General features: G+C 32.8%; 2 protein-coding genes across 2 annotated transcripts; one reads left to right on the forward strand and one right to left on the reverse strand.

The window, feature by feature from the left end:
* Positions 1–7,694: 7,694 nt before the first annotated feature.
* LOC105965175 (receptor-like cytosolic serine/threonine-protein kinase RBK1) lies at positions 7,695–11,662 on the forward strand. Its single transcript, XM_012989698.2, has 8 exons — positions 7,695–8,141; positions 8,273–8,851; positions 9,434–9,691; positions 9,818–9,975; positions 10,074–10,153; positions 10,272–10,407; positions 10,523–10,672; positions 11,175–11,662. Exons 1-8 carry the CDS (start codon positions 8,129–8,131, stop codon positions 11,331–11,333), a joined length of 1,533 nt encoding a protein of 510 aa, XP_012845152.2. The 5' UTR covers positions 7,695–8,128; the 3' UTR covers positions 11,334–11,662.
* Positions 11,663–12,211: 549 nt separating this feature from the next.
* On the reverse strand, positions 12,212–17,073 carry LOC105965349 (AP2-like ethylene-responsive transcription factor AIL6). Its single transcript, XM_012989895.2, has 10 exons — positions 16,866–17,073; positions 16,503–16,752; positions 15,582–16,173; positions 15,363–15,445; positions 13,971–13,979; positions 13,795–13,883; positions 13,630–13,703; positions 13,474–13,524; positions 13,258–13,334; positions 12,212–13,019 (listed from the first exon to the last, which is right to left on the reverse strand). Exons 2-10 carry the CDS (start codon positions 16,645–16,647, stop codon positions 12,574–12,576), a joined length of 1,566 nt encoding a protein of 521 aa, XP_012845349.2. The 5' UTR covers positions 16,648–16,752; positions 16,866–17,073; the 3' UTR covers positions 12,212–12,573.
* Between the last annotated feature and the right edge of the window lie 783 nt (positions 17,074–17,856).

Consider the following 17,856-nt stretch of genomic DNA (forward strand, 5'->3'; position numbering starts at 1 on the left):
TTATACAATTATTATAATTATTTACACTGTTATTTATATTTATATATTTATAGTTAGGATTATTATAACAAGGAATATATATAACATAACAAAAGGTATAAAATGATTATAATAAATAATGTTAAATAGATTATTAATTATCATATTCATTATTATTAAATAATTTTAATTAAATTATTAACTAAATATAATATAATAATAAATAATTGAAAGGACTTGAGCTTAATCCATTTAAATCTTACCATTCGATTCTAATATTTGAATAAAATGTAAATGTAAAAAAAATAATTAAATAATATGACCTACGATTTAATTCTTACGATTTTTACAAATTAAACCAATTATTAAAAGAGAAATCACATCATAATATTTTAATTATACTCGTCATATATAGTTTTATTTTTAAAGTAAGAAATTAATTTGAATGAGATATAATCTATTTTTGTTAAAATAAACATCATCTATATTTTTAAATAATTATCTTATGATAAAATAATCAATAATTTTAATAAGTTCTTGTCAACAATTGAGGTTAATCGATTTAAATTAATTGAAATGAGTTATAATCTATTTTTTAAAATAAACATCTTATTTTATTTTTCATTCGAATTTTTCACACTATCGATTTTAATAACATAAGTGATTTCGTATTAAGTCAACACGTTTGTTTATATATTGAATTGATTCAATACTTTATATTTTTCAATAATGGAGATAATATTGATATAGTATATATATATATATATATATATATATATATATATATATATATATATATATATATATATATATATATATATATATATATATATATATATTAACAGTTTCTTATATTGCATTTGTTATTTATTTAATTAAAATTATTTAATAATAATTAATATGAAATTTAATAATTTATTTAACATATTTATCATTTTAAACAAGAGTTTTATATTATATATATTTATTGTCTACCTTTAATTATATATGTTGGTTGACCCAGTGGTAAAGAGCTGCCCATTCTTCTAGTGTCCCGAGTTCGGACCCCCATATGTGCATTTTTGGACAAAAGACCGGAAAATCCGGGTTGACCCGACGGGTCCTCCGGCCCCCCCTCCGGGTAGACCCGTCGAGTCCCGGGTCCAAATAATCGGGACCCGAAACCGACCCGTACTTGGTCGGGTCCGGGTCCATGGTCAACGGGGCGGGTCGGGGTGGTCTTCGGGTCGGGTCCGGGCCGGGTCTAGGTCAAACCCGGCCCGTGTCCGTGTCTAGTCAAAAGTACATTTCAATTAGTTATAGAATAGGGATAATTACAGTTTTTGTCCTTATATTATACACATTTTTTCAATTTTGGTACATAAACTTTTTCTGACACGAAACTGGTTCCCAAATAATTAGTTTTTTTACAATTTTCCTTCCACCATTTGCAACTGATGTTATTCTGGACCGAAAAACCATCCTGAATTGGAGAGGAATGATGTTTGTTTCCAGAATTATTAATAGGCTGAAACTTACATTGGAGTTGATAAAATAATAACATTTGAAAAGATAATATTTCAAATACTGAATGATGTAATTACCTTTATAATAATAACTGGATTGGTTCAGCAGAATCACTTTCAACCATGCACTTTGAATAATTGCACTAGCTTGAGCCTTAAGTGCAGATTGATGTCATTACATTTTTAAATATTGCAGATACATACACACACGTGTGTGTGAGTTTAATTTGTGTATGATTCATAAATTTTCTAATTTTATATATTAAGCTCGTCAAACATCGTTAGTCTAGTTTGGTTCATATCAACTAACTATTTTTCAAGTGTAATTTATTCTATTTTGAGTGATTGTGAATTCCTTTATAATATATGAAATAAAATAAAATAAATAATAGTCAATTAATAGTTACATATATAGCCATAAACATATACAATACTTATCAATATATATATATATATATATATATATATATATATATATATATATATATATAAATAACAATTTAACATCACATCCATATATTTCTCTACTCATCAAAGTTGGTGCCCCACCTTTGAATTTGGAGTACCAAATCCTACAAATATTTTTTTTTCTTTTCTTTCTTTTTTCTTTTGCTGCTTAACTTTTTTATCTATTATTATTTTTATTTTTATTTTTTTGTGTGTGTACATATTCAAAAGTGCAAGGATTATTTTGCAATTCAATTTGAATAATTTAAAAAGAAAATATATGTTTGCCCATGTGTTAAATATATAATTACTTGGAGGTAAATTTGGAATTTTACGAAGAACAGCCACGAAAATCTCGAAAGCTATTTTACTACGGACTACCATCGTAAGAGGTTAAAAACACAACGGAGTAATTTATCTTTTCCAATAGTTTTTACTAATTCATATGAAACTCATTCATTGAACAAAACTTACATCAAATTGAGTTAAAAATCACCAACTCCTTTGAACAATCTTGAACTACTATTTTTATATTTATTTCATTTTTTATTTTTTAATTTTTAATTAATTTCCCTACATGTTTGACTAAAACATACTTTGGTGAGACTTTGTGAGAGTTTCTGTTAAACGTACTTCTCTAACTGTATGAGGTTGTTGGATTTAGCAACATTGTACTTCGTGCATGGCACGTGTTTTATAATATAATGATGTTTAATTTGGTTTTAACATATTGTATTAATTTATAATTAGTGCTTGCAAGATTTGGTTTAGTTCACCAACTAAACTAATAAATATTATTTCTGCCCCATTAATTTGACTCTTCATGTATACTATGATCTCACATATCCTCTATTAAGAGCCGTTTGGCTAAGCTTATTTAAAACATCTTATAAGCTCCTACATCTAATAAGATGTTTTAGGAGCTGATAAGCTCTTAGATTTTATTTTAAATTTTCTTTTTTTTTGTTTGGATATGCAGCTTATAAGTCACTTTTAATTTTTATAAGTTATTCATGTGTTTGGAAATAAAAGGTCTGTTTATAGCGATAATGACAAAAAAGTACATGACGTCATTATAATTGTTATACTTATTTGACTCAAATACTTTTGTTCCTAATATATTATTATAATATTTACAAATTAATTTTTCAAATAAAAATAATAATATAAGATTAATATATTAATATAAAATAAAGTTTGTAAAAGAAATGTAATTTTTTTTATAGATAAACGAAATATAATTTATTATTGAGATAATAATAATATTTGGGTGTTTTATATACATAAAAAATGTAAATAGAGAACAATCTTTTTACAATTATTATGATAATTATATTTTAAGTTTTTTTAACTAATAATTAATCTTGATTACAAGAATGCGTTGTTTTGATAAAATATAAATGTTATTAGTATTCATGTAATATAATAAAGTATTTGACGGTAATTTTGTATTTTATGTGTTTTAGTAAATAATCAAATAAGATCTTAAAGAAAAATGTGGGGTGGAGGTACTTTTCTAAAAACATCTTATAAGCTCCCTAACAGCTTATTTTTTGGAAAAATAAGATATTTTCTAATTTCTTTACAAAACACTTTTAAACAACTTATAAGCTCTTAAACATCTTATAAGATGTTTTTAGGAGTTTATAAACTTAGCCAAACAGGCTCTAAATATTAATCTCTCCGTGCTATTAAATTGTTTCTTAAAAATAAAAAAATATCATATTATTTATAGGTTTCAACGCATCCATATATTTCTTCATCACATCCATATCTTTCTCTACTCTTTAAGGTAAGACAGTTAGCGGTGGTCGACAAGTTTAATAGATATTACTTATGAGAAACAATATTCAAAAAAGTAAAACGGTGAAAAATTGGCAAATGAGAATAGACACGATGAAAGTTGGAAGTTTGATGAATGAAATCCTAAATTAATTTTATATATAGAATAACTATTAAATATGATATATTTATACGAGTCGAGTATGGGTCGATTCCAATAAGACCCGTAACACGACCCAAAACAATCCGCTTCTAGAAACTTAAAGTCATTACCCGACGCCAAAACCCTTTAACTTATCCAAACTCAGCCTAAACGGGTCGATTCTCGGTCTAAGACCCAACAAACCCTTACCCATTGTCATCCCTGTGGATTTAGCAATATCGTGCATGACACGTGTTTTATAATATAATGATGTTTAATTTTGTTTTTAACATATTGTATTAATTAGTGTTTGCAAGATTTGGTTTAGTTCACCAACTAAACTAATAAATATTATTTATGCCGCTTTAATTTGACTCTTCATGCGTACTATCATCTCAATATCGTCTATTAAAATATTAATCTCTCCGTGCTATTTTATTGTTTATGAGTACTCCAATACATAAATAATTATTTATATTTTATCATCTTATCCTTTAGTTTATAATTAATTTGTATAAAAGATAATTTTAAGGTTTCTTTTTTCAAAATAAAGACTATGTTACACCTATTGAAGTCTATACCGGGTGGAACTTTACTGTTCAAATACACATATGACATACGAATATGAGTGTGTGTTTTGTTTGTGAATAAATGGTAAAAGTTTATCCATTACAATTTTTTTGGGTAAATTACACCCACACCGTAGTGGTATGATTAAATAATTTTAAGGTCCCTATGGTATCGAATATCGATAATTACACTCACTCCCCTCAAACGTAGTTAGAAACTCTAACGGGATAATGCATTGGATACATTATTCCGATAGGGTTCTAATGGACTATTTTTTTTAGCTAGTGGTGGAGATAACATAGAGTTATGGGGTGACATGGCTCCCCCAATATTTCTTAAATCACCCATAACTCTTTGTTGTCTCCACCACTTCATGAAACCAATAGTCCGTTAGAACTCTATCATAATAACATATCCAATGCATTATCCCATTAGAGTTTATAACTACGTTTCAAGGGGGTGAGTGTAATTATCGATACCACAGGGACCTTAAAGTTATTTAAGCATATCTCAAGGGTGTAGGTGTAATTTACCCTATTTTTTTCGAATGGAATATAGAAAAAATAGAAATACAAAACAACTATAAAAACCATTATATTGTGATTTCTACGACTCTGTAAGTATTTTTTTAAGCTCTCGTGCAAATTGCGGTAGAGCTTCCGTAGAAAACTAATTGTTCTTATTCCATGCCAACAATTTTGTGAATGTATCATGAGTTCGTCAAAGAGCGATTTGGTCGGTCCGCGTATCGTATTTTATCATTTTCGTGGTCTACATATTTTCCTTTATTTTTCTATCAACACATAATCATTTATTTATCAACTATATCTATTGAATAATTCAATAAAAAATGTATGCTCATATTCAATAAGTTTATCAAGGATTGCACATGCTAATAAGGCCCTTTAAATTATTAGGTTTCATATTTATGGGATGAATGAATTATGTTAAAGTTTTGTCCCATTATTGGAGACCAAAGTAAACATATAATTATTGATAAGTCGGCAAAATAATTGACACTATAGACAGAAAAAAGTTTATTGCATTTGACGTCCTTATATTTCCTATATTAAGTTTTTCATTTTTTTGTGAATTCTACTTATGTGTGTGTGCGCGCGCGCGCATGTATGGTGGGGGATTTTAATTTCCGATCCAATTTAAATTTTTTTTAGGGTAAATTACGGCTACCCCTGAGGTATGGTCAAATTACGAAAAAAACTCCTCTTGTTTGGGTAATTACAGCCACCCCCTCCTTTAGAATATTTTTACATCAAATTTATATAATTCGCTTCTTTACCGAACCAAATCGTATATTCAGTTCGGTAAACGATATGAAATGTTGGTGTACCGAAATTTCGGTTAGGTTTTACCGAATTAACATTCCTAAATTTACCTCTGGAGGGGTCTTTTCGTAAGATAATACATAATTGAGGGGATGGCTGTAATTACCCAAACATAAGGGGATTTTCGTAATTTGACCATAACTCAGGGACGTGACCGTAATTTGCCCATTTTTCTAAATAGTTTTGAAAATCACTTTTCTCTCCAAAAATAATAGTCTAATATCAATAGTAGAATGTGTTTCATATATTAGGTGAGGGAAAAAAATGCAATTTTTGCATTCCACTTAATCCGATCTAAAATTTTCCAATTTTGGAAAAAACTTATCACAATTTTCGCAATTTTGATCTTTTTATTTTTTTTTTTCCGATTTTCTTCGAACGAAATGAAAATAGTTTTTGACCTCTGAAAAATATAAAAGTGCTAATATCGATTTGATTCTAGTTATCCACACTCCCATCTCTCAAGTGGTACCAATATTAGGGCTGCAACTATAGAATTTCTTGCAAACTGAATAATTTTGAAATCTCAAATTTGGCTTGCATAAGTTATATTATACTATATTGAATTCTGATCATCATTGTATCAAAAGACGAAATCCCACGTCTCCAGGGCCCCTATCTTTTGGTCCGACAAAACTTTGATTATCATGATTCAAGGAAACCAATGAATAGAAGTAAACATTGAAATTTATATTTTGTGAAATTTGGACTTGATATTGGTCAATTCGAATAACATAATAAGTCGTACGATCATATAATTAATTACGAAAAACGATAAAATTGTAATTGTACTTGCGATATTTTTCATAAACCCTTTTTTTCACGTGAACTATGACTACATTTAATTATCAAATACAACAATAAAACAAATTGTGGGACAATAAAATTATGTATTTTGGTTTTAGTTAACCCTCTAACACAAATTTTTATTACACTAGTTCAAGTTACGTGGGAAAACAAAAAGAATAGTTCCATAACGTAACTCTCGCGTATCGTATTGTTCCACATTCGAGTTGCATAATTATCAAATATTCAAATGTACAACGTATAAATTATAAGTTATGCGATAGTGAAAATAATATATTTTGGTCATAACTCTCTCATATGAATTTCAATGCCCTAAAAGATAAAGGTAATAAATGATTTGTCTCATAAAATATTTACTAAGCATGCAAAATCTTGAAGCATGTTGACCAGTTTGTAGTTTTTCACATTTACAACATTTACGTATAAATATTAAATATTTTTTTGTGAATATAGAATGTAGAAAAAAAAAGTAAATTATGGTCGCCCCTGAAGAAATGTCAAATTATGAAAAAATCTCTCATGTTTAGGTAATTATAACTATCCTTTAATTATGAATCTTCTTACACGTTCACCCTTATGATGTCAAATTCGACATAATCTTCTAGATTTCGATGAATGTTCTCTAGTTTGTACACATTCTGTGCAAAAAATGCAGTTTTTAATGTACCACAATCTCATATTTACAAACCAAGACACACATTTTATGATCATCTTGTTTCAAAATGTGGAGCTCGAATAGGGTAAAACAGGTACAAACTAAAGAATATTTCATATAATCTAGAAGTTTCCATTAAATTCACATTGTAAGGATGGACGTGTAAGAATATTCATAGTAGAGGGGGCATATTATAAATACCCAAATATGAGGGAGTTTTTTGTAATTTGACACTAACTTAGAGGGATGAAGGTAATTTATCCAAAAACAATATACGTCTACAAGAAATGAGAAATTACCAAAAAGCCCATAGAAATATAACACAAAGTTGTCAGTTGGGTTCGTTAATGTGGGTGTGGAAGCGGTAGTTGCGCCCAAATTCACGAACTCCCCAGATTTCATCATCTTAAACAAAACGACAAATCCCCACTCCAAAACTCGATTATTAATTTATTATTATTATCATAACTTAATTGTATTTTAATTATAATTATTATTAGAAGAAAATACGAATTAATTAATTAAAAAGTTATAAATATAGCTTTTATTAATATTCCATTTTCACCACAAACACAAACAAAGCTTTAGTTTTAGTTTTTGTTTTTCCCTCTTCCTCGCTTCCTCTTCGTCTCTCCTCCTTTATCTCTCTACAAAGTTTACAGGAAATAGTAATACCACCTTTCTTCCTTTCTCTCTCTATCTCTCTCATCTCTCTCTCTCCTCTTTCTCTCTCCTCTGTCCTTGCTTGGCAGGAGAGGGAAAAAAGGAAAAATTCTTCAAAAAATTCAATTCGCCGGAGATTTTTCCGACCATCTCCTGAATAATTTCAGTGAAGTTTGCACGCAGTTTGCCCCGAAGCTTCTCGATTGTCTTCGTGAACGAAGATTAGAGTATCGCCATGGCAATCGAAGGTAAGCTCGTGATACTAATTGTACATAATGATTTCTTCCGCTGCGGAATCTGATTCCGGCAAAATCACAAGTTTCCATGCAATTTTTCAATTTTCCACACTTAATTGTGTGTTTGTGTGTTTGTTTTGTAGAAGCTGTTTCAGAAAATTGCAAAATTGAAGAGACGCGGAGTTCAAAAAACGGCGCAATTGAGGAGAAACGAAATCATGAAACAGAGTCCTTCGAAAAGGGAGAGGGCGGAGCAAAAAAGCCCTCGGAAAATGACGAAATTGAGGAGCAATCCTCTCCGAGGGGCGTTTTAGAGGTGCCGATTTCGGGCTCCGGTTCCGATTCCGACAACAGTAGTGTCGACCGGAGCGGCAGCTTCGGGAGCGAGAAATCCCCGACGGTGGGGGGAGAAATCGCGGCTGTATCGGCGGCGGTGGAATTGAGTTACGGCAATTTGAACTGGAAAAAAATGTTCGGTCAGGTGAAGAGGACTTCCACGGTTTGGAAAGTGTCCACTGTTTCGATGATCATGGGATACGGAAACGATCTGTCGAAGAAAACGACAACAGCTACCTCAAAGAAGAAGAAGAAAAAGTCGGAGAAGAACCGTATCTCCGAGGAGGAAGACGCAATTGATGTCGATGATTTCGCTATGCCTAAACCATCTTGGAGGAATTTTACTTATGAAGAGCTTAAACTAGCCACCGATGATTTTAGCCCCGGTAAGTTAATTATCCTGATCTTTATTATTTTGTCTTATGTTCGATTCGATTCGATACGATTTTTACTGAGTGAGAAGTCGAAACTCTACGAGAGTGAATTCTTGGTGTATTATCGAAGCCGACGCTAGCTAGATTGAGGTGCATTATTTTTGTTGGCATTCAATTGAGTAATCCCATCACATGTGAAATTGCTGTCACACTTGACAAATTATTATGAGACTAATAAATGGTTGCAATTGCAACCTATGTGTTTTCACTTTATTAATTTGCAGAGACATGTCAACTGACAATGTTTATTTAATAATGGGTGTAGCAATTTACTGAGTCATAATGGTGGCTTCAATAAAATAGTTGGTAGGGTGTCAAGTTATGGAACTAGTAACTACCCCACTCGAAAATAAATCGAGAGCTAAACCATTTGACTGTGTTCGATTTAAGATGGTGTATTAGTTTTAAGTCCGAGTCTTAAGTCACTTTTCTTATCGTGTTCCCGATGAATATTTCTCGAGCCATCAAATATCGATGGGACCTACAAAGTTGTTACATGTTAACTGACACTTGGACTCGTATTTTTTGATTTAGATGTGTTGATTGGGAAAGGGGGGCACGCGGAAGTGTACAAAGGGTGCTTATCAGATGGACAAATTGTGGCTGTAAAGAAAATAATAAAAGTAAATAAGAATGACGAGGATAAAGTTGGTGACTTCTTGTCTGAACTTGGCATCCTTGCTCACATTGACCACCCTAATGCTGCTAAGTTAATCGGCTTCAGTTCCGATGGTGGTTTGTACCTTGTCCTCCAATTTTCTCCGTATGGAAGCCTCGCCACCGTACTACACGGTGATGTTTTATTTTATTTTTAATTATTTTTTTTATTTTTAATGTACGGTAATAAAAGACAACGAAAACGAACCACAATTAGATCATGTGATGTTTTGTCTAATGAAGAGGAGTTCAGTATTTCAGGTTCTGTAGAAAGCTCTTTGGATTGGAAAATACGATACAAGGTGGCAATCGGAATAGCAGAGGGATTGCAATATCTGCATTGTAACTGCCAAAAGCGAATAATTCACAGAGATATAACTGCCTCAAACATATTACTGTCCGAAGATTATGAAGCTCAGGTTCCTCCTCTTTTTTTTCTCGAAGTAGAATCGGAAAAATATCAGTTCATTTTCATGGAAAATAAGAACATTTCATTTTTAATTTTTTTTTTTGGCAGGTGTCGGATTTTGGACTAGCGAAATGGCTTCCAGATAAATGGGTTCAGCTCGTTGTTTCTCCAATTGAAGGCACATTTGGGTAACAAAAAAAATAGACCTGCAGATTCACTTGCCTATCGAGTTCGGTTTTTTACTTTGGTTCTTTGCTTATAAAAATCTGTATCACTACTTTTGTTTTGTTCTGTGTTAAAAATCAGGTACATGGCTCCAGAATATTTCATGCATGGAATTGTTCACGAGAAAACTGATGTATTTGCGTTTGGTGTTCTACTGCTCGAGCTCATAACCGGGCGTCGAGCAGTTGATTCTTCTAGGCAAAGCCTTGTGATGTGGGTATGTATGCTTTTGGTTTTCACTTTTCACCTCTCTATTTTTTTAACCAAGAAAAAATTGTGTATCTTAATTTACAACCGTTAAGTAATTCGGTTTTGCACTTTGTGATTGCCAGGCAAAACCACTTCTCGAAAAGAACAGTGTGAAAGAAATAGCAGACCCTCGATTAGGAGAATCATTCGACATAGTAGAAATAAAACGGGCCATGTTTGCTGCTTCAACATGCATTCATCACTTGCCTACCATGCGGCCTAACATGAAACGGGTGCCAACTCTCTCTCTCTCTCTCTCTCTCTCTCTCTCTCTCTCTCTCTCTCTCTCTCTCTCTCTCTCTCTCTCTCTCTCTCTCTCTCTCTCTCTCTCTCTCTCTCTCTCTCTCTCTCTCTCTCTCTCTCTCTCTCTCTCTCTCTCTCTCTCTCTCTCTCTCTCTCTCTCTCTCTCTCTCTCTCTCTCTCTCTCTCTCTCTCTCTCTCTCTCTCTCTCTCTCTCTCTCTCTCTCTCTCTCTCTCTCTCTCTCTCTCTCTCTCTCTCTCTCTCTCTCTCTCTCTCTCTCTCTCTCTCTCTCTCTCTCTCTCTCTCTCTCTCTCTCTCTCTCTCTCTCTCTCTCTCTCTCTCTCTCTCTCTCTCTCTCTCTCTCTCTCTCTCTCTCTCTCTCTCTCTCTCTCTCTCTCTCTCTCTCTCTCTCTCTCTCTCTCTCTCTCTCTCTCTCTCTCTCTCTCTCTCTCTCTCTCTCTCTCTCTATAACCTTGAATTCGCGTTTTTCGCAGGTTGTTCAGCTGCTAAAAGGTGAAAACGAAGGAGCGGAAATGAAGCAGAAGTCGATGGGAGGAAGAGCGTTGCTTTTGGATGCTTGTGACTTGGATGACTACACTTCCACTACATACCTTAAAGATTTAAATCGACACATGGAATTAGTTATGGAATAAGACGTTAATTTATTAGCTCAAATCCGGATTAATTAATCTCTGCAAATCGGCTGCCATGGATATGTGCAAATGTGTGTCTGTAAGAAAAATTGGAAGCATTGTGGTCATGCAATGTGTGCTGTTCTGGAGAAGGATTGATCCAACTTAATTTATTTTCCTTTTGTTTAATGAAAAATAGTTTATAAAAGTGGAAAAAAATAGATTGTGATGTATATATGAAGTTGTAGTAACTGATTTATTGCTTTTTAGTTGTTTTTATAATTAGGGGACAAAATTGTCGTATGGATGACAATTTTATTTGATGAATGAAATCTTTCAATTAGATTTTACATCATTTATCATGTCTCTCAAACTTAGGGTAAATTACGGGCACCTCTGAGCTAAGGTCAAATAAAAAAATTAAAAATAAATAAATAAAATATCTTATTTGGATAATTACAAACATACATCAGCTAAGAATTTTTAGTGTCAAATTATGTAGAATCTTCTAAACTATATGGAATATCCTCTAGATTGTACCCATTTTATCACATCCGAGCTTCACAATTTGAAACAAGATGATCATAAGATGTGTCTCTTGTCTTATAAATATCAAATTGTGGTGCATCAGAAATTACAATTTTTGCACAAAATGAGTACAAAATAGAGAACATTTCACATATTGTAGAAGATTCTATAACATTGAGCACTATAAGGGCAAACGTAATTGAGTGGGTGGTTGCAATTACCGAAATAGTAGGGACTTTTTTGTAATTTGATCATTAACATAAGCATCAGCACAATGACCAGAAAAGAAAATAACAAGTGCCACCGCTACAACAAAAACTATTTGAAACATTTTGTATTGTTGTAAGATTCTTCTTTTTTTAGATATATGCTAAATTAAGCAAAATTGATTGATAACAGGAGCAACTTCTCGGAAATGGAAAACGAGTCGAAAATTAATCCATAACCGAAAACCGCCCCCGTATATCATTCAGCATACATGTAAATATTAGACCTATTCAAGAGAATTAAAACAGAGAGCCTACTTACAGCATATTCCAGCTTCTTCTACCTAGAATCTAAACCCCAACCCTAAACCTAACCTTATCGGGTCATACAAAGGTCAGTTTTACAGCAAAATACCGCAAAAAACACAACAAAATATCGGTTAATCATATTAGTAGAAGACTAGCACTGCCTAAGTAGAGTAGGTAATTAGCTAAACGCTAAAAAGGTTACTTAATTTATTTCATATTCAATATGACTGATGAGGCCAAATGAAGAACTCCCCCGGCGACTGTGATGATGACGACGATGATGTCATCAGACTCGCCGGAGCACCAGTGGTGGCGGCGGGGTTGCTGCAGTATTGGTGGAAGAGGTTGTGATGGTAGAACGGCGCTGAGTTGTCATACGGGACTCCGTACGGGATCATGGCCCCCGCTGCGAAATTAATGTTATTGCTCGCGTACGGAGATTGGAAGGGGGCGGGAGTGGTGGTGGTGGTGGTGGTGGCGGTGGTGGTGAGGGGTAGCTTTTCTTCGACTTTGAGGCGTTTGGCGGAGTTGCCGCCAATTGGCAGAGCGCTATTGGCTATGGCTTCAACATCGTAACGGTTCATCTCGAAATTGGTGACGGCGTTTATTCCTCTGAACTTTATTGCAGCTATGTCGTAGGCCTCTGCTGCTTCCTCCTCAGTTGCTGCAATATATAAGAATCAGTTTAACTGTTAGTTATTCATAGAAATTTTGCATCTTATTTTTTATTTTAATTTTTAGAGACGATTTAAAACTCTGTTATGGATGAGAAAGAAGACGAGTGGCGGGATTTGGACGTAATCTTTGACTGTTATCAAGGTCAATTCTCGTAGAAGTTAATTGCCAATTCAACTCGAGTATAGAAACATATATATGTATTATATATAAGCGACTAAACATACCAAATGTCCCAAGGTAAAGATCTTTATTCCCAGCAACACGACCAATCCTTGCTTGCCATCGACCTTGTTGATGATGCCTGCATACATTCACATTTTATTAGTTTAAAAAAAAAAAAAAAAAAAAAAAAAAACCGAGTGCAGGTTCATTGACAAATTACGGAAAAAATGATATTATTTAAAGAATAAGTAGTTATAAATAAGTTAGGGGGTTCGAACCTTGTAACACCCCGATAAATCGAGGCTCCCCTAGAGAAACCGCTACTCTTCCTAAACAAGGTATATACAAAATTGCAATGAGAAAAAATACTTCATGGCTAGTTATAGTTTCGTTTCACTATTGTTGTTTCTATGCAATTTGAAAAAATATCGAACCTTCTAATCGATGCAATGAACTCTTGTTTAGTCATATTCTGCATCTCATCCACTTCTTTCGAGTAACTGGACATCTGAGAGTACAATTTTTAAATTAGAATTAATAGCAAAAAAACAATATAAAAAAATAATTAAAAAATGGGAGGAAAAAAACAGCATATTTACCGGAAAGTTGGTGGTAGCGGTCGAACCCCAGTACTTGAGAGCAGCTAAATCGTATGCATGTGCAGCCCTTTCTTCCTTGTCATACCCACCTTCATACACCACATACTACAACATTAATAAATTTCGCCATAGAAATATAAATTAAATACGACTAATATATAATAAATATTACTTACCTAAGTACACTGCAGCATATAATTCCCGTTTCCAGCATTATATATGCAAAAAAGATAGAATCCATTAGAACCCGAAAAACAAAATCGACCATAAACAACGAGATATACGAATAAAATCCATTACGAATGCATATATGAGAAACTCCTTAAACAAATTTTATTTCGAATTTTGTAGTTATTATTTTAAGAAATTCTAAATACAATAACCGTCGTTGTCGATTGTGATCAATGCATCATTTAATATAAATCTTGTTGCTTCAGTTAATAATGGGAATAGGATTGATTCAAACTGGAGCTTCTATTTAAGGAAAAATAAGTGAATTCAAAAGTATCCCTATTTAAATTCAAAATATTAATTATAAATAAATAAAATAAATAAACAGAAAAAGAGTGAAATTCCAGAAAATAAGGTGGGCAGCAGTTCATTTAAGTTTTCATGTGAGTGGGTTGGTCAAACACCCCTATTTCAGAGTCATTGTCCCATAAAATAAGGCAACAACAAATAAATTCAATTAAATTAAATTAAATTAATTGAAATAAAAAAATAAAGGGAAAAAGCTAAAAGCAAATCTGATAAAAATTCAGAATTTCAGGCACTAGTGTTCAGACTAGCTGATGTAATGTGTGTGGTCATTACATGCTATAACAAGAAACAAAGTGGATCAACAATTTCAATTACTCTTTGGATAATATTTTCCTTCTATATGAACATGTATCTATATCTATATATATATATACACTACTATTTATTCCATTCTACACCCGATGACATCATCCGGTTATTTCTATGTTATACCCGGGTGAGGTGTATTTTTACCATTGAAACACACCGATGTTGGTGTGTGTGTATAAATTATACACTACTATTCATTTCATTCTACACCCGGTGATTTTTACCGTGGATCTACACACACAAGTGTTGGTGTGTGTGTGTTATTGTGCTTATAAATAGTAACGATCAGTCCGGTGTATTTCACCCGATGTAGTATGGTATAAACCGACTTCATCTATTAACACACATCCACATGTATACGTGTGTGATTGTGTGCAAAATACCACCTAGTATAATTCACTAGTGTAGCATATATATATATATATATATATATATATATATATATATATATATATATAATGGATAAATGTGGCGGCCCATGACATTAAATTGAAGAAAGATTGAAAGAAAATTTAGAGAAGAAGATATGATATGTACTTGAAATATGTACAAATATCCATCCAGTCAAATCAATCTATCCATCATCATAAAGTATCTGATTGAAAGGAATTTGCTAAAGCAAATATATATATTTATTTAAATTAAATTGATTATTCAATTTAATCCAGAGAAGAAAGTACAACCTCACAAAGCATGAAAATAAAAGGAAAGAGTTGTACCTTGACGGCCTTTTCTTGCTTGGCCCTCTCTTCTACAGCTGTTATCCCATAGATGCGCTTCATATCTCCCTGTCCATCTGTGCCTGCAATGCATCAATTCAACAACATCACCATATTAGAATTAAATTAAAATTAAAATTTAAAATTTAAATTAAAACCCATTTTATTTTAATGCTAAAAAATCATGAAAAAATGGATTTTTATTTGTTTTTGGTTTACCTAGTGACGCCTCTGTAAATTGAAGTTCTTTGACCAAACGTGTCACTAATTTTCTTGCCGCTCTGCCTATCAGCAGCAACAATGGCGGTGGTTTTGTTGTTGTTACCGTTTACTTCAACGGACAAACTATTATTATTATTATTATTAGCAGTATTATTATTATTATTATTATTATTATTATTATCGGTAATGGGGTAACAATGGGAGTAGGGCACCAACTCGGCGGCGGACTCAACCGGCGACCGAGTCTGGGCGGCGAACGCCGAGTCGTCCACCTCTGAGCCCGAGTTGGCCGAGAAGGCTTGGAACCCAACCACGGTCTTCAGATCTTGCTGCTCGCCGTTGCCGAAGTAGGCGGCGCCGCCTCCTCCGCCGGACGCGACTCCCTGGTGGTGATGGTGGTGGTCGTAAATGTGAGTCAAGGACGAGTCCTGAGTCTCAGTCGAGTCGGCGAAAAAATCCTCCAGCTTCGGCGGCGCGTGCATGTACGTGTTGAAAATAATGGACGCGTCGTCGTTGTGCTCCTTCGCTTGGTGGTGGTGGTTCTCTGCTTCTGCGTACATGGCTTCTTCAGCTTTCTGGTTTGGCCAACCTGCACCCAAAAAAAATATATAAACACACTCGTGTGTATATATATATGTATGTATATATTGAATGGAGAAAAGCCAAAAAGTAACTGAATATGTTGATTTTGAAGAAGAAAAAAAAAACAGGGGGTCCATTTTTATTTGTCCTTTTCCTCCATTGATTTCAAACATGTTTTGCTCAGCAAAACAAACGGAGCAATCGAGGTTTCTTTGCCATTCAAAAGATTCCATAAACCCTCCAAAAAAGCTGATGCATATATATATGTGTGTATATGTATGTATATGTATGTATAAACACACAGAATGTGTGAAAAAGTGTGATTTTATTATTTACCAGCACTGGCATAGAAGTTATCGGCGAAGGAGTAGTAATGGTGGGCGGCGGCCTGCTCGTGAGTCTGTGAAGAAGACGAAGGCGAAGAGTTCAGCATCTCCATTGAAGAGAGAGAAAACGATAGCCAGTTGTTTTCCGGCGCCATTGAACACAGTATACAGAGATAATTAATTAATTAATTAATTAATCAATTAATTAAACCCCCAAATAGTACTTCTGCAAATCTTCAACCAAAAATCAAAACCTAATCCTGCAAAATTAAAATAAAATTAAAAATTAAAACCGAGAATCAGGATCATGAGTAGATCAATTAAATCAGAAGCTGATTAAATCAAAATAAAAAAGAAGAAGAAATTAATGCACCTCATTATCAAGTAAATGTGCAGTAGAATCCATTTAATTTAAGAAATTTGGGGGTTTTGAATGAAGGATGAATTCTCTGACAATGAAGGGTATTATTGGAATAAGAATTTTGAAGTGTGAAGAAGAAGAAGAAGAAGAAGAGAGAGCACATGCAAAAGATTGATGAAGCAGGGGAAATTTACTCGAAGGAAGAAACAGCTAGCGAAACAGCAATCGCAAGCAAGTAAAAAGGAATGGTGAGAAGAGAGGTAAAATGGGGTTGAGTAAACAGTAGAGAGAGAAAGTAGATGACAGTAGAGAGAGAAAGTATAGAGAGAGAGAGAGAGAGAGAGAGAAGGGTGTTGCAGCTGCAGGTGGAGGAATATAATGGGGAGATAAAGGCGGTTCAAATCTGCCATTCGGCGTCAAACCAGAGGGGGAACTAATTTTTCTTTTTTTCTTTTTTTTTTCTGATTTTTGTTTTTAATTTAGCTTCCGTTGGGGTGAATTTAATTTAGAAGGAAATTGAATTTGAAGAGGTGGCTCGATAAAAGTTTGAGCTCGAACTGTTTATAAGTTCATGAGCTGGCTCGTGAGTTTCTATTAATTAATTATCAATATTAGCATTTTTTCCCCGTGCGATGCACGAGATATAATTTCAAAAGTAAAAAAGAATAATTAATTTTATATACAATAAGATAATATAGTACAATAAAATAGTTTATTTAATAATGTAGATTTATAAATGTTAAATATTAATATTTAACAAATCGAATTTCTATATGTATCTCTTAAAATTTGAGATATATTGATGAAAAATAGAATATTAATAATTGTTGAAAATTATAGTTAGAAAATTAGTAGATAAAAAAATATTAAAAATAAATAATTAGAAAAAAAACATTAGGGTTTTTAGGGTTGAAAAAATGTTTCTTTCTTTTATATATAAGATATATTCATAGAGGTGAAATTACGAAAAAAAAAACTTTTCATGTGTTGGGTAAATAAACAT

Source organism: Erythranthe guttata, chromosome 8, assembly GCF_056151865.1.
Source record: "Erythranthe guttata isolate IM_541 chromosome 8, IM_541, whole genome shotgun sequence".
In the NCBI taxonomy this organism is placed as follows: Eukaryota; Viridiplantae; Streptophyta; class Magnoliopsida; order Lamiales; family Phrymaceae; genus Erythranthe; species Erythranthe guttata.